Source organism: Coregonus lavaretus (assembly GCF_964263955.1).
Source record: "Coregonus lavaretus genome assembly, chromosome: 4".
NCBI lineage: Eukaryota > Metazoa > Chordata > Actinopteri > Salmoniformes > Salmonidae > Coregonus > Coregonus lavaretus.
The window spans coordinates 17,526,740-17,549,527 of NC_139991.1; the positions used below are offsets into that span (position 1 = coordinate 17,526,740).

The following is a 22,788-nucleotide window of genomic DNA, read 5'->3' on the forward strand; positions in this document are numbered from 1 at the left end:
TTCTTCTTTTTTTATGGGGGAGGGGGGGTAGAAGGATTACTTTATACTATTACAGGTATTCTTTAAAGAGGTAGGGTTTCAAGTGTCTCCGGAAGGTGGTCAGTGACTCCGCTGTCCTGGCGTCGTGGGGGAGCTTGTTCCACCATTGGGGTGCCAGAGCAGCAAATAGCTTTGACTGGGTTGAGCGGGAACTGTGCTTCTGTAGTGGTAGGGGAGCTAGCAGGCCAGAGGTGGATGAACGTAGTGTCCTCGTTTGGGTGTAGGGTCTGATCAGAGCCTGAAGGTAAGGAGGTGCCGTTCCCCTCACAGCTCCGTAGGCTAGGACCATGGTCTTGTAGTAGATGCAAGCCTCAACTGGAAGCCAGTGGAGTGTGCGGAGGAGCGGGGTGACATGAGAGAACTTGGGAAGGTCGAACATCAGACGGGCTGCGGCGTTCTGGATAAGTTGTAGGGGTTTAATGGCACAGGCAGGGAGCCCAGCCAACAGCGAGTTGCAGTAATCCAGACGGGAGATGACAAGTGCCTGGATTAGGACCTGTACCGCTTTCTGTGTAAGGTAGGGTCGTACTCTGCAAATGTTGTAGAGCATGAACCTGCAGGATCGGGTCACCGCTTTGATGTTAGCGGAGAACGACAGGGTGTTGTCCAGGGTCACGCCAAGGCTCTTTGCACTCTGGGAGGAGGACACAATGGAGTTGTCAACCGTGAGGGCGAGATCATGGAGCGGGCATGTCACGATCGTCTGGGTAAGGAGTAGACCAATACGCAGCGTGTTGAGCGAACATGATTGACTTTATTAAATAAAGCACGAAAACCAAAACAATAGACGATTCGTGAAGTCCACAGTAACAATGACCGTAAAGGAACAAAAACCCACAAACACAAAGTGAAACACAGACAGTTAAGTATGGCTCCCAATCAGAGACAACCAGCAAACAGCTGACACTCGTTGCCTCTGATTGGGAGTCACTTAGGCCAACACAGAAAACAACAACCTAGAACACCCAACCTAGAAACAACCCACACAGAACGAACACACCCTGGCTCAACATACAGAGTCCCGGAGCCAGAGCGTGACAGGGCAGTCCTACCCCGGGAGGAAGAGCAGCTCCGTCTTGCCGAGGTTCAGCTTGAGGTAGTGATCCGACATCCACACTGATATGTCTGCCAGACATGCAGTGATGCGATTCGCCACCTGGTTATCAGAAGGGGGAAAGGAGAAAATTAATTGTGTGTCGTCTGCGTAGCAATGATAGGAGAGACCATGTGAGGATATGACAGAGCCAAGTGACTTGGTGTATAGATAGAATAGGAGAGGGCCTAGAACTGAGCCCTGGGGGACACCAGTGGTGAGAGCACGTGGTGCGGAGACAGATTCTCGCCACGCCACCTGGTAGGAGCGACCTGTCAGGTAGGACGCAATCCAAGAGTGAGCAGCGCCGGAGATGCCCAACTCGGAGAGGGTGGAGAGGAGGATCTGATGGTTCACAGTATCAAAGGCAGTGGATAGGTCTAGAAGGTGAGCAGAGGAGAGAGAGTTAGCTTTAGCAGTGCGGAGAGCCTCCGTGACACAGAGAAGAGCAGTCTCAGTTGAATGACCAGTCTTGAAACCTGACTGGTTTGGATCAAGATCTTCACAAGGTCCTTTGCTGTTGTTCTGGGATTGATTTGCACTTTTCACACCAAAGTACGTTCATCTCTAGGAGACAGAACGCATCTCCTTCCTGAGCGGTATGATGGCTGCGTGGTCCCATGGTGTTTATACTTGTGTACTATTGTTTGTACAGATGAACGTGGTACCTTCAGGCGTTTGGAAATTGCTCCCAAGGATGAACCAGACTTGTGGAGGTCTACCATTTTTTTTCTGAGGTCTTGGCTGATTTCTTTTGATTTTCCCATGATGTCAAGCAAAGAGGCACTGCGTTTGAAGGTAGGACTTGAAATACATCCACAGGTACACCTCCAATTGACTCAAATGATGTCAATTAGCCTATCAGAAGCTTCTAAAGCCATGACATCATTTTCTGGAATTTTCCAAGCTGTTTAAAGGCACAGTCAACTTAGTGTATGTAAACTTCTGACCCACTGGAATTGTGATACAGTGAATTATAAGTGAAATAATCTGTCTGTAAACAATTGTTTGAAAAATTACTTGTGTCATGCACAAAGTAGATGTCTTAACTGACTTGCCAAAATTATAGTTTGTTAACAAGAAATTTGTGGAGTGGTTGAAAAACGAGTTTTTATGACTCCAACCTAAGTGTATATAAACTTCCGACTTCAACTGTATTTCTATTCCATTTCCCATCAGTTTTCAACATTTTAAACAAGACTGTATGCACAGACACAGGCTACCTTTTAAAGATGTTACAGAACAGGTGGTTAAATCCAGATGTGAATGATGCACAATATAATACTTTTTATGCATGTACTTTCACTTTCCTACTGTAGTTAGAAGTCTCAGGTTCTCTGGCTCTGATCTGATCTGAGAACAGATGGGAGTGCCACATGTTGGATCTTATTCCCTGCTTCATACCAGTCCCTACACGTCCAGGCTGTAATGTGTGTGCAGAGATAAGGTCATTCGAAAACATTCCTAATGTGTTGTATTGCGTTTCCTATTGTCATCCTAGGCTGACCTGATATTTATATATAACTATTCTGATTCACAGACTTGCAAGACTATTTGCTATCTTCAATGGTAATTCAATGCCAAACTCTGTAGGTTATTGTTTGTTGTGGCACTAAGAAGACGACAACAATTTAACATTTCCTGATTCATTCTCTAGGAGGGAGTTGTAGCATGGATGTGCGGAGCAGGTAGACAGGCAGAGAGGAAGAGGCGAAGGGAGAGGATTTACTCTGCCCAAAATCTGTCCGCGTGAGATGAGTCCTTTTTTGTATGGTGGTCTATAAGAGAGTGTCGAATTACGTAAGGCATATTTCATCAAATAGAAGTTTCATAATGTTTAGGCTGTTACAAGTGTACTGACATAAGTGGATGCAAGCTGCATTCCGGCACTGAGAAAAACGACTTAGTTGTGCCTGTTGTTCACACGCGTATCTGCCCTCTCATTGGCTAGAATGGTCCCACCTGATCTCGTTTGCCAATAAACATTGAGGACATGTATTTCCAGTCTTGTTATAACATATCATCTTTGACACAGGTGAGTCGCCGACAAAGGTGAGACTAGAACCATGTGGGAAAGTGCAGTTCTGTTGACTTGTGTGTCTGGACATTATTGCTTTATTGTGCTGAACTAAGGTAGGCCTAATTGCTGTCTAAATAAACATTGTTTCGTTTGACCAAGTTGGTTCAAAACCCAGGTGCGTCTCGTTGTCGCGGTGGGAGTTTCCCTATAAAATGCCAGTGTTTTCCAGTGGCATCCTGGACAGCCTAATCGTAAAGTGTAAAATTTCCAGAATGTTTCGAAAAACAGATTATCCACATGTAAATATAGTCTTACCATCATACACGGCTACAGGTTACCAGGTGTGTTTTTGATGACGACGAACTATTGCTAGATATAAAAACACGTTTTAAAATATTTTGTTATGGAGAATTACATTTGTACCATGATCATGCTCCTGACAAATTTAAGCATTGTACAGAACGAAGTCGTTTCCTCGCCAGCTGCGTAAAATTTACATTCTGCATGTATGCAGAATGTCCCGCATAAAAGTTAGATATAGTGGGCGATTGGGCATCTAAATTTGACATACAGTACACGTTCTAGGCTACATCTGACCTTTTTCTTGAACGCTTAATCTGTGACTGTCACTCTGGGTTCGTATTGAAGAGAGACTAGCCTAGATTCATTGGACATGCAAGCATTTCGTGGCGCACGGACTGTCGCCTCCAGGTATTGACGTGGTCGCCAGGCTCGAGGTAAATTAAATGCCCTCACTCGAACTCCTCTAGAATGGGTTCTTTCATAGAAAAAAATTTATCCAATGATTAATTCATTTGCTCATTTTTGGGGTTCACAAAGTCAGCAATCAAGGTTTTGATAAGAGTATGAAAAACTGAGTGCATGACAGTGCAGGTCAAATAAGGTGCAGGTCAAATCATTACATTATTAGAAATCATAGAACCATTATGCACTGTAAGATGTTGCCGCGTTGCTCAGTCAAATGAGTGTATCGTAATTCATGCATTTCAAGCATGAAACATCCCTTGCGTTTGACGGATAGCCTCACACCTACCCATGTTGGAGGATACATCAGATCGTGGGCGGCACCAGCTGTCTTTTCTGGTGTTTTCACCACCACATTGACCATCCTAGTGATGCACTGCACTGAAATATATTAAAGCTATTTGGCATGATGTGTTGTGGGAGGGCACATAATGCACATTATGTCATTCGTAACGCGTATGGATTAGATTTCTTGTTTAGAGAGAGCGAGAGAGCGAGCCTCTGTAGTAGGCTAGCCTTCGGTGGGGAGGCAGGGGGACGTTCTGTGGGAAACCCAACGTTTGCATGCCACATCAGTGCATTGAGCCCACGGGCGCAGTGAAGGCTTCGACTAGATGATTTTCAGAGCGTGGAGGACAGAGAGAAGAAATCTGTTGAGATAAATAGTCTGTTCAAATGGAGAGACATGGTGGTGGTGATGATGATCCAATGCAAACCATAAACAATCATGATAAAGTCTCTGGTAAGTTAATGCTGTTTGATTAAAGGCTGATTTGAAATTATTTTCTAAATGTACAAGCTCCAATAAAAAGAAGCGCACCACAGGTGCTATGGTTGTATAAGGTATAGAGCTACATTTGATGGATGAATATGCGGCAGGTTAGCGGTTAAGAGCGTTGGCCAGTAACTGAAAGGTCGCTGGTTAGAATCCCCGAGCCAAGCAGGTGAAAAATCTGTCCATGTGCCCTTGAGCAAGACACTTAATCCTAATTGATCCTTTAAGTCGCTCTTGATAACTGTCTGCTAAATGACTAAAGTAAATGTAAAATGTAGGAAGGCAGGCTTGTAGCCTAGTCTTTAATTATAATAAAGCCCACTCGATTTATTTTTAACACATTATTTTTTGCATGTTTATATTTGACACATTTTTGGGGGTTGGAAACGATTTATTACACATTTGTCATCATGACCATTCACTGTAAGGTTATAGCCGACTGTAATGTAGCATTGAGAGGTTTGTTTACCTGGCTGTCAGTGCTGATCAGTATTCCGAGACGAGTGTTCCACCGTGGAACCAGTTGGACTACTCTAGGCTACAGTAGCTGATAGAAGCACAGACTGAGATATTTATGTAAGCACGACTCCATTTAAGCATGCCTTATACTGTCATCCAAACCATTCTAACTTGAATTCATAAAAACAAATATGTTAAGAAATGTTTTTGACAGCTTTTGTTTTATACAGTATCTATCTATGACTACTATTGAATTATTCTAATGTTGAATGGTATGAGGAATGGAATTAGCATAGGAAGGTATTCTTTCTGATAAGCATGTAATTTCATTTTGCTTTAGCTACTCCATCACTACATATCATATTCCTTCAGCTCTCAATAAGTTCACATAGGTTTGTTTCATGTTGATATAACAAATCAAGCTTCTAAATCAGAAAAAAAATCACTTTACTATTTGCCAATTTTGATTCATATAGCATCTTTATGGAGAGATACAAAATAGTGTTTGTATCATTACTGAATATTACTGAATTGTAAATTCTAACACACAATTCTGCAGTGCAAGACAACATCAGGTCACTAGTTTTGACTGAATGGAGCTGTCAGTGTAATTATATCATGTAATTCTTAAGCCTATTATGGTCCATATCAGGCTCCTGCTAATTTCAGCACACACTCCTTTTTTCTCCTAAAGAGCACCAAAGGGCCCTTATCTGTGAAATGTTATTACAAGGACTTGACTTACAGTATATATGAGTCTTTGACTGTCAGAAGCTGTCCCTAGCATTGCCTAGGGTAAGGGAATCCTTGTGAGTCATTGCCCAAGAATAGGCAGATACTTGGTGGGGTTCCTTTGTATTCCTTCAAAGGTTTTCTCAATGTAAAAGGCATCTCAATGTTTCCTAATCAAAGACCAGATCTGTACATTGTCTAGGTACGCTAAGATATTAAAATATTGATAGAAATATTGTCATACAGGCATGTGGGGTGACAAATGAACACAAATCAAAGCGGTAAACCGAGGCAACGTTAGCCTTTAGGCCATGAGAGATTCATGGACATGCTTACACAACCAGTGCTTTTACATTAGCTCTTTGAAAAAAACAAAAACATTTTTGCTCAACATTCACACAACATGCACGTAGATGTTGAGTGCAATGAAGATATGATCAGATTCTCAGTGATTATAGTCAACTATATGGGTACTTCCTCATCCACATGGTTGGTTTACCCTAGAAATTAATACCCAAAGCATGTTGGTTCTTTTTTGTGGCTGTCAAGAACGTCATCATACAATACACAATGGTGGGATGCTCATCTGGACAGTGCATTCTTAGCACCATTTGACCTGAAAGCACATATCAGAGTATCAAATACTTATATTGTTCCAACCTAATCATATCTCTTTCCTCCCCCACAGGTAAAACCTTTATAGTACACGACCTCTCTGGTAGTCTTCTCACTGAGTTGGAAGAGCAAGGCGCCATGAGGAGGAATGACTATTATATCCCTGTATCCGTTGAGGAGAAGGCAGCTGACTTTGGGAACACTAAGGATGGTGGTGATGGCAAATACAACCGGTATGACTCCATCGTAAGTTGTCTTCTCTACATTGGGAATTTGTATTTGTATTTATTAGGGATCCCCATTAGCTGCTGCCTTGGCACTGCAGCCTTGACTCTTTCTGGGGTCCAAACACATTAAGGCACTTACATCACACATAAAACAAAATATAAAACAGTACATCATAGAGCATTATTACACCACTACATATCTGCAATACAAAATGTATAATACCACCATACAACAATATTACAATGTACGTGTGTATAGAGTGCGTGTGATGGCGTGTGTGCATATGCGTGTGTCTGTACCTGTGTGTATGTATCTCTTCACAGTCCCCGCTGTTCCATAAGGTGTATTTATATCTGTTTTCTAAATCTGATTCTACTGCTTGCATCAGTTACCTGATGTGGAATAGAGTTCCATGTACTCATGGCTCTATATAGTACTGTGTGCTTCCCATAGTCTGTTCTTGTGAAGAGACCTCTGGTGGCATGTCTTGTCGGGTATAATACAAAATAATTTGACATTTGTTCCTCAAGATCAAAGCATTTAATAAAGTAGTTCAAAGTGTGTAAACAACTGATGGGCATATCTAATCCTGGGTGGAATCTTTGTTTTAATCCTCATTCATCATATTTACCACACTAAAATGAACTTATGTGTATAATTAGTGTATGTTAATAACCTAAAACCATTCAAAATAATCTCTTCAGCACTGTTCAACTGGCTTTTGAAGAAAGAAATGGAGCAAATAAAGAATTCTCATAGGAAGTAGCCCCCATCTACTGCCCTGTGTTAGCAGTTGTGTAGAAAGTCAGAGGTGGTGTTCCTCTCTTGATGAGGACTACTCTCCTATCACTGTGAAGATTGTATGAGGTCAAACTTGTGGACCTTTCATTTGGTCAGCGGGTCATTTGGACAGTAATTGCAGTCTTGGTCTATCTAATCACAGACACTGGGAATGATTAAGCGAGCTGAGATAAGCACCTAAAGCAGGCAAGAAAGGTCAAGTACATTGTTCGAAACGCAGTCAATTAAATCAGTGCGGAATGCGGATGTATTGTTATGTATCAAGTGACTGCTAAAACATACACTGACTGATTATTTTTTTGGGTGAGGACCTATTTCCAGAATTAGCTTATGTATTCATTATGATATAAAAATTATGCAGTATTGTTGTTCAGCTATCCTATAGTGAACTTACGGGTGTTATGTTCAAACCTCTCCCACAGGACTCTGCTGATAGTGAATCGGCATGATAGTTAGATGGTTTAGCACCAATAGCAATACAGCTGTAAAGGTTGATATGTAAATGTGTAAGAAGATATGCATGCGTCTGTAGATTGGGGGGCCTGTGGCTGAGTAATAACACTTGATATGCATGCTAGTTTTGCTCACAGCACAGAAGTTAGGAGGTGGGTGGTTGAATTAAGGGTACTGGTTCTCTCCGTTCCTGTATCTGTAACATGCCGTAACCACATCCTTATTTTCCCTGTGAGGAGTGACCTTTGCTGTGACTTCCTGTTCTGAGGGGGCTGAGGCTTGTCGTCCAGTGGGATGCTTGTACTGAGATGTTTCTCCAACGAATAGGGCTTTTTTGTCTCTCGATTATCAAATAGGTTTGTTTTCCATGAGGAAACTACTGTTTGTTCTCAAGGCATGTTCCATATGTGATTGAAAAAGCAATGAATTTCAAGCAAATAATTGCAGAGCAAATATTGTGTTTGGGTGTGCCATACCAGTAGAGAGAACATACAGGTGAGGCCATTCAAACTAGAGTCCTTAAACAATATCTACACAAATGTACTTTGTGTTAATGCATACAATCCATTTTGAGTTATTTTAAGGTAAAAATACCTATATCCCTATTATATATCAATGTGTGTCACCATACCTAACAGTTATTTTGCAGTAACACATCTATATAGCACAAGGGGAAAATATGTGTGCTTAATATATAAATGTGTAAACATGACGGTATAGCATTGTATTCATGAACCCTTCCCCGCAGAGAAGGATTATTTCAGAGTCAAAGTTGTGGTGTTTGTTTATAACATACTATATGGCACACATTTAGCTTTTCACATATCAGCTGTAATAAGATGCAGTACATTTTATTTGACAAGGTCATGAGTTCAATGTGGACAAGTGCAGTCCATTTTTGAAAGATGAAAAACAATACATACGTCATTTACACAATCCTCATCTGTAAAACAAACATTTTTGATTCTGTAAATGGGGACAATTTGAACTACAACATTTATCATTTATTATCCCCTTTGGCCAGGGTCGGGGGCCTCACTGGGCCGGTGGCTCGAGGTGGGAGGGGTCGAGTGCACCCTTTGACAGGAGTGCCTGTTTGTTTTGTTTGTTTGCATTTTTAGATATCATTTTTAGATGTGTGTTTTGATGTTTTTGTTTGTGATGCATATTATAAAAAAACGACAATATTCCATTTAATTTAAAGCCTTACTTCAATTTGCTGCCAAATCCCATTTCACACTATAACAAATCGTGAATTAAGCAATAATGTTTTTAGGTCACAGGCTAAGACAAACACCAGTCTCTTTGTTACCATATGTTCCTCTGAGTCGTACTGTCAAATAGCGTATCATTGATTTGGTCACTGGTCTTCAGGTACAGTATGTCCTCATGAGTTGGATTAGGACATGTAGTATTATGAGAAAGTCTAACGTAATGTGTTGCAGGGTGCAAATACTATTTTGTCATCTTTTGAGGGGCATCATTTAATCTCTACAGAATGATTAAATTCCCCCTCCTTGAAGAAGGCAGTAGCAGAGATGGGGTTGAGTGCACAGATGCATCACGGTGGAGAGGGGGGATTTGACTAGCCACATGGCTTAAGCTTTTGCAATTTAAAAGATAAACAAATGTGCAAACAACAAATTCTCACAGGCTAGAATTACACATGCCTTGTCTTCATGATCTGCCAACATGTCTCCATTAAAAACTACAATCCCCTTTCTCTCTCTTCTCAGCACTTGAACTTCCTCAAGTCAGATGAAGCAGCCTCAGGCCCAAGGCAGGGGCCTACATTCCAGGATGGCCAGCGGCGGGTGGACTATGTTCTCACATATCATGTCCAGAAACCCCAGAGTGTTCACCGCAAGACATCCCGCTTTGCAGATTACCGCATCCTCAGGAGCCTACGCCGCTGTCTGAGCATGATGAGAAGTCGGGACACACCACCACCCAGAGAAGACCCTGAGATTGCTGCCTACAAGCATCGCCTTGACTACCATGAGGATGACAAGCGCTTCCGCCAGAATGAGTTTGAGGATAACCTTCGGGAGATGGGTCTGGAGCTAGAAAAGGATGAGGGGGTGAGTTAGTGGCCTTCGACTGTGTCTTTTCCCCACACTTTGGAAAACCTCAACAGTAGAACATCTCAAGAGGTCTTTTTGGAATAACCTAGCAATTAGACACCCTAACCTAACTGATACCAAAAATGTTGATCGAACTATTCTGTAGTAGACTCGGGTAGTATTCAAGCCCTGGTGTGGTGGTGCATTTAGCCTAGATGCTTGCTTGTTGTCTTTGAGGTCAGGTTGTACCATTGAACACGACTGAATTCTCCATTCCTCCTAATATTGACTGGTTGACATTTGTCCATCTATTGTTCATGTAGCGATTGTATCATCTATCTTTATACTGGAACAAAGCACATTGACCTGCCTCTTGCAGTGAGGGTTTCCTGTGTTCAGTTATGATTTTTCAAATCTACAATAGCCCTGTATTCGTCAAGTTATTGATCTTTATCAAATGAACAGCTTTCACCAAATATACAGCACCAGTCAAAAGTTTGGACACACTTTTTGAATGTTTTTTTCTTTAGTTAGACTATTTTCTACATTGTAGAATAATAGTGACGACATCAAAACTATGAAATAACATATATGGAATCATGTAGTAACCAAAAAAGTGTTAACCAAATGAAAATATATTTTATATTTGAGATTCTTCAAAGTAGCCACCCTTTGCCTTGATGACAGCTTTGCACACGCTTGGCATTCTCTCAACCAGCTTCATAAGGTAGTCACCTGGAATGCATTTCAATTAACAGGTGTGCCTTGTTAATTTGTGGAATTTCTTTCCTTCTTAATGCATTTGAGCCAATCAGATGTGTTGTGACAAGGTAGGGTTGGTATACAGAAGATAGCCCTATTTGGTAAAAGACCAAGGCCATATTATGGCAAGAACAGCTCAAATAAGCAAAGAGAAACGACAGTCCCTCATTACTTTAAGACATGAAGGTCAGTCAATCCGGAAAATTTCAATAACTTTTAAAGTTTCTTCAAGTGCAGTCGCAAAAACCATCAAGCGCTAGGATGAAACTGTCTCTCATGAGGAACACTACAGGAAAGGAAGACCCAGAGTTACCTCTGCTGCAGAGGATAAGTTCATTAGAGTTAACTGCACCTCAGGTTGCAGCCCAAATAAATGCTTCACAGAGTTCAAGTAACAGACACATCTCAACATCAACTGTTCAGAGGAGACTGCTTGAATCAGGCCTTCATGGTCAAATTGCTGCATAGAAACCACTACTAAAGGACAACAATAATAAGAAGAGACCTGCTTGGGCCAAGAAACACGAGCAATGGACATTAGACTGGTGGAGATCTGTCCTTTGGTCTGATGAGTCCAAATTTGAGATTTTTGGTTCCAACTGCCTTGTCTTTGTGAGACGCAGAGTAGGTGAACAGATGATCTCCGCATGTGTGGTTCCCACCATGAAGCATGGAGGAGGAGGTGTGATGGTATGGGAGTGCTTTGCTGGTGACACTGTCTGAGTTATTTAGAATTCAAGGCACACTTAACCAGCATGGCTACCACAGCATTCTGCAGCGATAAGCCATCCCATCTGGTTTGCACTTAGTGGGACTATATAATTTGTTTTTCAACAGGACAATGACCCTACACACCTACAGGCTGTGTAAGGGCTATTTGACCAAGAAGGAGAGTGATGGAGTGCTGCATCAGATGACCTGGCCTCCACAATCACTTGACCTCAACCCAATTGAGATGGTTTGGGATGAGTTGGACCGCAGAGTGAAGGAAAAGCAGCCAACAAGTGCTCAGCATATGTGGGAACTCCTTCAAGACTGTTGGAAAAGCATTCCAGGTGAAGCTGGTTGAGAGAATGCCAAGAGTGTGCAAAGCTGTCATCAAGGCAAAGGGTGGTTACTTTGAAGAATCTCAAATAGAAAATATATTTTGATTTGTTTAACACGTTTTTGGTTACTACATGATTCCATATGTGTTATTTCATAGTTTTGATGTCTTCACTATTATTCTACAATGTAGAAAATAGTAAAAAATAAATAAAAACCCTTGAATGAGTAGGTATGTCCAAACCTTTGACTGGTACTGTATATCTGATAAGAAAGGACAGCATGTGTAATAGATTTTCTCTACAATGGGAGTAATTATTTTCAGCCTTACATGCAAAAATAGGCCTAATGTCATAGGTTATTACATACACCATATAGAGTGGCTATTGACCTATTAATCATTACTCATTTATCATAAATCATTACATTGATCAAGACACAAGATACATTGTGTCTCCCATTCAGATTGAAATACCTTTACAGTATAAAACATGTTTGGGATTTAAAAACCATGGGAAACTGCCCTGTATGAAAGACTAATGGTAAGGCCATAGTTCCTAACCACTCCATTTTGCTAACCAATACTGAAACCACTTAAGTAAAGATTTGACATGTGTTTCCTGTTCTATCTTTTATTGTTGATATGTGTTTGTTACGTGACATTTTGGCAGAAAAATGGTAGGAGGCATGTGGTTCTGTGGGAGTTGGGTTCCCATTGCATGCATGAAGAGGTCTCCTACCATTTAGTGATTGTTGCTCACAAGGGAGAAGTTTTGTTTTGAGTGATATTAAGGCAAATTCAAAATGATTTCATACTTGTTCACAACATCCTTATGCTTTGTTGAGTAAGTCTGTACATAGTTTATTCAACACTCCTTGTTTTCTTTTATTAACTTGTCCATGAATGAGGGTTGTTTGTGGATAATCGAACCAGAGCCCGAAAATAGAATTGGCAGGATCTGTTCTGCTTGATATTGCTGTGGAAAGTGTAGTCTGCCACAGTGTTCTCAACAGACAGGGCCAGGACCCTGAAGTGGGCTGGGAGGTGTGAGGAAGTGGGTCAGGAGCATATGAGAGGGACTTACATAACGACAGTTGTTTTTTATAGAGGAGATTGTGGAGAGAGAACATTTGTCCGGTATATTTGACTATGAGACATTGTTTTCTTTTCAAGTGGATACAGCCTTTGGCTGACTCTAACCGACAACAATCCTTTCTACTGTAGCATTGCGACTTTTTTGCAGTTGCCATGCTGCAGTAGCATTGCTGTGCTTTACCTTGGAGAGACTGATTAGTCCTTAGAGGTGTGAAGGTAGCTTTATTCTAGAGACGTATATATCACGCAGATAAAACAGGGGAAACTTATTTCAGCACACGTAAAATTTCCATGCAAACCTTTTGCCTTATTTAAAAAAAAATTCAACACAACATTCTCTGTTTTCTAGAACAAAATCCCAGGAATTGGCTTCCTGAAGATCCATGCTCCCTGGAATGTGCTCTGTCGGGAGGCAGAATTCATGAAGCTCAAGATGCCCACCAAAAAGGTATGATCTGCCTTTAGATGAATCACTGTGGATCACTGGTCAGTTTCTATGGGAGGCCTGCACCCCAACAAGCTTCCCCCTAAAGTCAGGACAACGAAGTCCCTGCCCAACTTCCGAAAACGTCTAAAACCCTATCTCTTTGAAGGGTCACTTAAATAACTCTCACAGTGCCCCGACGCCTCCCTCTCCCCCCAAAAAAGAAAAAAATGCACTTCTCTTGTTCTACTAGCACTGATGTTGCTGATAAACACATTGTTGAGGGAACATGTTCTTGATAAGATTGTGATGAGTTGTTGTCTCACCTAGCTATCATAAGATGAATGCACTAATTGTATGTCGCTCTGGATAAGAGCATCTGCTAAATGACTAAAATGTAAAAGATATAAGAATTATGTAACTAAAAGCCTTTCATGCACTAATTTCTCAACATGTTTTCTTCCTGTTTTCCCTTTCTCTTCAGGTGTACGAGGTCAAACAGGGAAGTAATGTGGTGGAGAGGATCAATCTGTTCATCCACAAAGTGACTGCACCACTTCATCCTAAAGTGGAGCCGAATAGACCCCAAAATGTGAAGCATCTCTCCCACCCTTTCTCCAGGGAAAAGCAGCACCTGTGAGTATAGTAGTAGCACTGAGACATGTGGCATTGAACATTAAGCACATTCTGACGTGATCAACTTTACGGAGCTCAAAGGTTAATAGGTGTACTTCCTGTACTATGGATGTGAGAAATTCAACGTGGCTTGAAATGTGTGTCATGCAATAGGGAAGATATATATTTGCAATGCAAGACATGGGTACAATGCTACAGTATAGCTATTGCAATCATTACAGTAGGGGCCTCCTGAGTGGCGCAGCGGTCTAAGGTGCCACTACAGCCTGGGTTTCGATCCCAGGCTCTGTCACAGCCGGCCGTGACTGGGAGGCCCATAGGGCGGCGCACAATTGGCCCAGCATTGTCCGGATTAGGGGAGGGTTTGGCCAGGGGCTTTCCTTCGCTCATCGCACTCTAGCGACTCCTTGTGGCAGGCCGGGCATCTGCAAGCTGACTTCGGTCATCAGTTGTACAGTGTTTCCTCCGACACATTGGTGCGGCTGGCTTCAGGGTTAAGCGAGCATTGTGTTAAGAAGTGGCTTGGTGGATCACGTTTCGGAGGACACATGACTCGACCTTCGCCTCTCCTGAGCCTGTTGGGGAGTTGCAGTGATAAGACAAGATCGTAACTACCAATTGGATATCACGAAATTGGGGAGAAAATTGCGTTATTAACACTAGAACCACTAAAGCAGTCATTTTGACTGCTCATGAATTTAAAACAATTATTACTCTGCCATTTTTAAAGTCTTGCCCCCCTCCGTCCTTGACTTTTCCTAAATAAGTCTATATAACACGCTAAATGACTAAAATGTAAATGTACCGTTAGAATCTTAATATGAAAAACAGAACTGGAGTTATAACCAGTTTTATGTTTTTCCCCCATTGTTCCTCCTTTTCACGATAGTAGAGCCTGCTCTGCTTCTTCTCCCAACAGTGAAACTTGCAGTTTATAATTACCCCAATAATTGCCTCGAAACTATACCGAAACTAATTTCACACATATAACAACAGATGAAATAAATGAAGAAAGTATGACTGGGAGGATGGGTGTGTTGACGAGCGAAGGGAAGCGAACCATGCATAATTATGCAATCACCAATTATGAATGAAGAACAGGGTGGCCCATTCAATTTTATTAGTATGTTCTAATTATAAACTCAAAATGTTATGTACCCTATTTCACTCCACCAAATCTAAGCAGGTTTATCAGTCTACTCTGGCCTACTTGGAGTACACAGTGAGAGCGTGCGTAATTTACAATGGCAAGAAGACCAAGACGAATGGATGCACATGCTGCGTTAGCGATGCTACAAGATCCAAATGAAAATGACTGATGGCGGGGAAAAAATTGATCATGACATCTCTGATTATTCTTCTGATTCTGAGCTTCAGCCTGAATAACCTACACCTTCTAGGCTTAAGCACAAAAAAGCCAGAATGATAGGCACTGCGTAGGTGCCCCCGCCACTACCAAATGAAACAGTGAGACAGGAGAGAGGAAGGGATGGCACTGTTTAGATAGAACAAGTCGATGACAATTCTACATGGCGATTATCAGCACAAAATGTCATCACTGAGAGAGCAGGCCCTACTTCTCAAGCAAAAAACATCAGCAATGCAGTCACCAACTTTCGTTGTTTATGGGACTGTACTGTGGCTAAGGCACATACGGAGTAAGGAGACACTGCCTGGGATCTGTCTGTTGATGAGCTGGAAGCGTTCATTTTAATCCTGTATGTCTGTGGAGCATTCGTTGGAAAGAGTGTGTATATGGAGAGCTTCTGGTCAGACATGTATGGGATACTTTTCTTTGGAGAAAACATGTCACGGGATCGCTTCAGAGAGAACATACGTTACCTCCATTTTGATAACAAAGAAACAAACAAATTCACCATGGTATCCAAAGTTTAAATAATTGACTGTTTTTCAGTGGTGTCATATCGATGCTTCTTATAATGCCATTATTGCTTATGTGCTGATTTTCACTATTTATCAAGCACATTTGGTGCCTATAATGATGTTTAGGCTACTGAAGTTTTTTTTGTCATTATAAACAATAATCTGTTAGCGTGTTCAATGGGCATATTGTATGCTTTCTGTTTTCATAGTTGTAACAAAGGCACTCCACAAATAAAATTGATTGAACACTTTAATTTTTGTGTTTTTATTTTATACTTTTTTTTTACATACTGTATAGCCTACAGTAACATAACCTAATGAAAATGCAATTGTTATTTTAAGTAAAATAAAGAGTATTCTGTTAGAATGTTGCAGTCAAAATGACAGCTCATTAGCTTGAAGAGGGGGTCCCACGAGGCACAGCGGTTTCAGTGTAAAATATTTTAATTAGAGAGCTGGATGCTTTTACAGTGGCTTGCGAAAGTATTCACCCCCCTTGGCATTTTTCCTATTTTGTTGCCTTACAACCTGGAATTAAAATTTATATTTTGGGGGTTTGTATCATTTGATTTACACAACATGCCTAAAACTTTGTGAAACAAACAAGAAATAAGACAAAAAAACAGAACTTGAGCATGCATAACTTTACCCTGATCCCACCAGATCTTATTTAGGGGCTTCATAGCAAAGGGGGTGAATACATATGCACGCACCACTTTTCCATTATTTATTTTTTAGAATTTATTTAAACAAGTAATTTTTTTTTCATTTCACTTCACCAATTTGGACTATTTTGTCCATTTAGATAAATCCAAATAAAATCCATTTAAATTACAGGTTGTAATGCAAAAAAATAAGAAAAACGCCAACGGGGATGAATACTTTTGCAAGGCACTGTATGTGCAGAAGATGTGATTATGTATGAATGATACAGGCTGCTACCTGTAATTATTAATCTCAGTAGGTGCATTTCCCCATAATGTGTTATGGCCCTCTTCTACCCCCGCAGTCTTTGCCAGTCTTGAGCTTTTTCTCATTTTTTCATGGCTAATGTCCCCACTGTGCCCTACAGTAATAATGTAGAGGTGCAGTCAACAGGCACAAAATGTGAACCAAGATGTTTGTAAGACATCCATACTACGATTCAATATTATTTTTAAACAGAGACTTATCCTCTGATGTTCAGGGAATAGTTAATCCGCATTTGGATGTTAGAATATTATGTATTGTGAAAAGCACAATATTTTAATGTGTTTTGAGCTAGGTTTTATTCAAGAGAGTGGGCATAGAGGTTACAGGCTATTTTGAGCTCCTGACTCTCAATGAACACTGTGTAGGCCAGGCTGCTGACTAACACTAGCTACCAAGACATGTTGCAACCATATTCTCCCTGTAACCACCTTGTATTGTATGTCTGGTCTAACTAATGACAATATGTGTATGACATCTTGGCCACAAAAAAAACATTGCTGTCCACGTACAGTACCTACAAAACTGATATGATACAGTGCCTTGCAAAAGTATTCCCCCCCTTGGCGTTTTTCTTATTTTGTTGCATTACAACCTGTAATTTAAATGGATTTTTATTTGGATTTCATGAAATGGACATACACAAAATAGTCAAAATTGGTGAAGTAAAATGAAAAAAGTGGTGGGTGCATATGTATTCACCCCCTTTGCTATGAAGCCCCTAAATAAGATCTGGTGCAACCAATTACCTTCAGAAGTCACATAATTAGTTGAATAAAGTCCACCTGTGTGCAATATGTGTCACATGATCTGTCACATGATCTCAGTGTATATATACACCTGTTCTGAAAGGCCCCAGAGTCTGCAACACCACTAAGCAAGGGGCACCACCAAGCAAGCGGCACCATGAAGACCAAGGAGCTCTCCAAACAGGTCAGGGACAAAGTTGTGGAGAAGTACAGATCAGGTTTGGGTTCTAAAAAATATCTGAAACTTTGAACATCCCACGGAGCACCATTAAATCCATTATTTAAAAAATGAAAGAATATGGCACCACAACAAACCTGCCAAGAGAGGGCCGCCCACCAAAACTCACGGTCCAGGCAAGCAGGGCATTAATCAGAGAGGCAACAGAGACCAAACATAACCCTGAAGGAGCTGCAAAGCTCCACAGCGGAGATTGGAGTATCTGTCCATAGGACCACTTTAAGCAATACACTCCACAGAGCTGGGCTTTACGGAAGAGTGACCAGAAAAAAGCCATTGCTTAAAGAAAAAATAAGCAAACACGTTTGGTGTTCGCTAAAACGCATGTGGGAGACTCCCCAAACATATGGAAGAAGGTACTCTGGTCAGATGAGACTAAAATTGAGCTTTTTGGCCATCAAGGAAAACTCTATGTCTGGCACAAACCCAACACCTCTCATCACCCCAAGAACACAATCCCCACAGTGAAGCATGGTGGTGGCAGCATCATGCTGTGGGGATATTTTTCATCGTCAGGGACTGGGAAACTGGTCAGAATTGAAGGAATGATGGATGGCGCTAAATACAGGGAAATTCTTGAGGGAAACCTGTTTCAGTCTTCCAGAGATTTGAGACTGGGACGGAGGTTCACCTTCCAGCAGGACAATGACCCTAAACATACTGCTAAAGCAACACTTGAGTGGTTTAAGTGGAAACATTTAAATGTCTTGGAATGGCCTAGTCAAAGCCCAGACCTCAATCCAATTGAGAATCTGTGGTATGACTTCAAGTACACCAGCGGAACCCATCCAACTTGAAGGAGCTGGAGCAGTTTTGCCTTGAAGAATGGGCAAAAATCCTAGTGGCTAGATGTGCCAAGCTTATAGAGACATACCCCAAGAGACTTGCAGCTGTAATTGCTGCAAAAGGTGGCTCTACAATGTATTGACTTTGGGGGGGGGGGTGAATAGTTATGCACGCTCAAGTTTTTTTTTGTTGGTCTTATTTCTTGTTTGTTTCACAATAAAAAATGTTTTGCTTCTTCAAAGTGGTAGGCATGTTGTGTAAATCAAATGATACAAACCCCCAAAAAATCAATTTTAATTCCAGGTTGTAAGGCAACAAAATAGGAAAAATGCAGAGGGGGATGAATACTTTCGCAAGCCACTGTATGTCTGCATGGAACACCAACATACTTTCTCCTGGTTGAGTACATTGCCCTTTAAATAAACCCCTGACAAAAGGCTCCTCTGTCTTCTGTATTAACAGGTTTGATCTCTCAGACAGAGAGTCTTTCTTCGACAGCAAAACCAGGGCCTCAATAGTAAGTACTATAGATTTGCTTGAATGATGGACAAGACAATAAAAAGCTCTTCACACCACAAGTAAATTTATGATTTGTAAATGTAATTCACTTTTCATTGGATTTTTTCTCAATCAGCATAGATTGCTCCCAGTGGAGATGGTGTGGAACTTTACCGCTTAACAGAAACATCAATACTGAGCTATAATGACTTTGGAGATCGCTGTGAAGCTTGAAAACAACTTGTCCATCAATGCATTTAGAGTTGTTCATTAATGGCCAGGAGTTGAATTTTAAGAGGTCAATTTCTTAACATTCATGGCACAAGACAGGATTTCTGCCCTATTTGGATGTGATGATTACCTGAGTTCATCTTAATACATTGCAGAGGTATTTTTTTTAATTTTCATGTTATTTACCCATTTAGGTATATGAAGTGTTGAAACGTACAAGATGCACTAAAGCCAAATACACCATGGGTAAGCCAAGCCATGTCCCCTCTCTCTTAGGGATATTATTATTCATTCTGATCCTTTAGGGGTGTAAATGACATCTGTCTTATTATCCCAGTAAAATACCTTTATAGACAGCACTATATGTAGGATGCTATAGTAGAATATTATTGCTATTGTGTGCCTTCTGTTTGATAGTAAATTTGATCTCTTGAAAATGATGTTTACAGGAATCACCAGTCTCCTTGGCAATGGTGTTTACACTGCTGCGTACCCTCTTCACGATGTGAGTATATTACCACACATATCAATACCCATGCAAAGCCAGGCGCTTTGTGACCAGACAACACTCATTGTGTCATTACTTGTCTTGCAGGGGGATGTTGACGGCGTGGGGGCGGAGGCCAATGACAGAAAGGTGAGACGAGCAAATCATTGGTCATGTCAATAAGCAATCGATGAAACCACAAACTAATCCGTTATTTGTGTCACTGTTAGCGATTATCATAAACCATTTTATTTTTGTGAGGACAGGAATGTCTTGTCGATAGTGACAGAGCATATTGAAAAGGTTAAAGCACAGAATTCAAACGCTATCTAAACGCAAGCCCTTAGCAGCGATGGAGAGGAAAAGCCCCTTTTGGCTTAGAGAATAATTATACTGTATGTATTGAAAGTGTCACCACGGCAACAGGCTTAATCCCTTTTCACCATCCTCAAGCATTGTATGACAATCAGTCTGGTCGAATCTAAGCGATTTAAGCCCAGAGCAAAGAAAATCCTAAAGCCTCAGAGAAATACTCAATATCCAAGCTGCCGTATGGCAGTGGTATGTTTTTTCCCACCCATGTGCTGTAGTCCGGTGCACAGAGCAAATTGAATGCTCACAGAAATTATGTTAATTATTAAATTATGTTCTTGAGATGACGGCATGATCACATTTCAGAGTTGATGTCGTTATGAGTTGTACCATGGTTTGTTGTTTTTCCAGTCCTGTGTTCTTTTACGCTGGTCTATGATGAGTCACAGGCATCACTAATTTCTCTTGCAAAGTGGGCGCTCTGTTTGGGAACAGACAGGGCCATTGGGGCGGAGGATAGTAACCTACTGAAGCTCTGTTTGGTGCTGTGCCATTGGGACTACTGTTCAGTAAAAATATAATATTTGTGAGGCTCTGATGGCAGGACCCCTGGGTGCCCATTTCCCTGCCTGAGAGCGATGGCATTTTATTAGTGAAACCTCGTCTGACAGGCAGAGGAGTGCAACATGAGACCAACAATGAAATTCACTTATATAATTTCATGTAGATGCACGTTAGCGACTAATGATGAGCAATATGTGAGTCGTCTAAATAACATTTGATGCTCAAGGATGACCTTGAGCTTGAACCGCCTACTGTCAGACGACACAGACCACAGAATCTGGGCCTGAAGTATGGAAGTCCAGAGAGGACATATTAATACAAATAATTCCCTCGTTATCGAGATCACAACTTATTTATATCATGATCACAACATAACAAAAGTTGTCTTGTCGAGATCACAAGATAAACTCTATAAATAGGAGTGGACGTAATGATGCTGGATTGTCAGTATGGCTGAGGCGGCAGAGCCCACAGTGGATCAGCGCGTACGTTTCTATTGATTTATACACTAAGGGATGGTACATTTCATGCTAACATCATGCTTTCATTTGTGTTTGGAGCTCATTATCAGTTTCTAAGTTAGAATGTTAGCAAGCTAAATGTCCCTTACCTTGAGCTAAGAGCTTCTGAACTCGTGGGGCATTTAAGCCCTGAACGATGCCTGAAAGGCAGCACTGTCTCCGAGGCTGTGCGCCACCCCAATGACCACAGCCAATCGCATGCAAGCAACAACGCAACTAACTTGCCTACTCTTGTGAGTGAGCGCGTGAGCTACCTAGGTAGTCTTGTTAGCTAGCTTGTTATCCATGCTGGTTGTTGCTTGCATAACTGATATGTGTATAATTGTAAGGGACACTTGGGTCATTCTACAGATTCGGTGCCTTTTGTGATTGAGGAGGATGAAACAATGAACATTAAAATCTTAAGCTTTTTTTTATTTGATGTGACAAAGTAATGTGTGTACTTGATAGAAAATACCTTTTCCCATCTCAATGTAGAGTATTAAGTTATTATTCTGTATTATTTTCTCAAACAAGTCCCAATTTAATTCAACCCCGTCACAGTCATTTTGTTATTCAACTATTCATTTTTCCAATAAGCTTGAGATCAGCTTCTGGCATAATCTCACAGTTTAGATATCCCTTGTAAATAATGGCATATTGTAATTAAAGAGAAAATCAAGAAAAACTGACCAGCACCATCCTTTCCAGTTTACGATGAAGAAATGTCTAATCTAACTCCACATTTTCGCAAGAAATGTGCAAGAATGCTGCGTAATTCCTGACAAAATTGAAATAGCCTTATTTACCCTGATTTAATACACACAATAAAAACACTATTGATGTTATATTTTGTGTATTTAATACAAAAATGTAAAAAAATAATCTCGTAACAGGGATGAATGCACCGCAACAGGGTTGAAAATCATGTAACAGGGTTGAGTGAAAAGCATCACGTGTCATATGTTTTATCTTTTGAGATCACTAACATGTTGCCATTTTTTAAACATTTTAAACATTTTTAAACCTACTGTCAACATAGCTTTTAAAATCTAAAGAATCTAGATGAAAGCTAGACAGAGTAAAAAACATTAATGAACTAATAACAGTAACAACATTTCATTGATTTCATAAAAATATCCATCTGATAATGGCAGGAGTCTGTTTGAACATTGAGCAAACATCTTAACATTGATAACCTATATAGGTCACATGTTGCCATTTTTTAACATTTTACACTACTGTCAACATAGCTTTTAAAGTTTAAACAATCAAGATGAAATCTAGACAGATTAAAACACATTAATAAACTAACAACAGTTACAACATTTCATTGATTTCATAGAAATATCCAGAGTAATGGCAGGAATGTCTGTGTTGTTTGAATGTTTGAACATTAAGCAAACATCTTAACATTAATAACCTATAGGTAAGCCTACAGTTTGTTCACCATTTTTACTGAGAGAGCCTAGCCCACACTTCCTTCTGTATTTCCATGTGCCTAGAAGTCACCGGTTTAGGGGGATCAATGTGTTCCAAGATGTCCTCAAATGGATACCACAGGA

The 22,788-nt window shown here is 40.8% G+C and overlaps 1 protein-coding gene across 1 annotated transcript in view; it reads left to right on the top strand.

Annotated features, from left to right (window-relative positions):
* Positions 1 to 4,592: 4,592 nt before the first annotated feature.
* Positions 4,593 to 22,788, top strand: part of LOC311127243 (anoctamin-1-like) — a gene marked incomplete at its 5' end in the record, with an annotated part of 51,880 nt that continues 33,684 nt past the window's right edge. The window contains 9 exons of the mRNA XM_084159044.1: positions 4,593 to 4,659; positions 6,572 to 6,744; positions 9,717 to 10,061; positions 13,295 to 13,393; positions 13,854 to 14,005; positions 19,094 to 19,148; positions 19,555 to 19,606; positions 19,810 to 19,865; positions 19,956 to 19,997. Coding sequence (XP_084015170.1) covers positions 4,593 to 4,659; positions 6,572 to 6,744; positions 9,717 to 10,061; positions 13,295 to 13,393; positions 13,854 to 14,005; positions 19,094 to 19,148; positions 19,555 to 19,606; positions 19,810 to 19,865; positions 19,956 to 19,997 — 1,041 coding nt within the window. The remainder of the gene's footprint in view (positions 4,660 to 6,571; positions 6,745 to 9,716; positions 10,062 to 13,294; positions 13,394 to 13,853; positions 14,006 to 19,093; positions 19,149 to 19,554; positions 19,607 to 19,809; positions 19,866 to 19,955; positions 19,998 to 22,788) is intronic.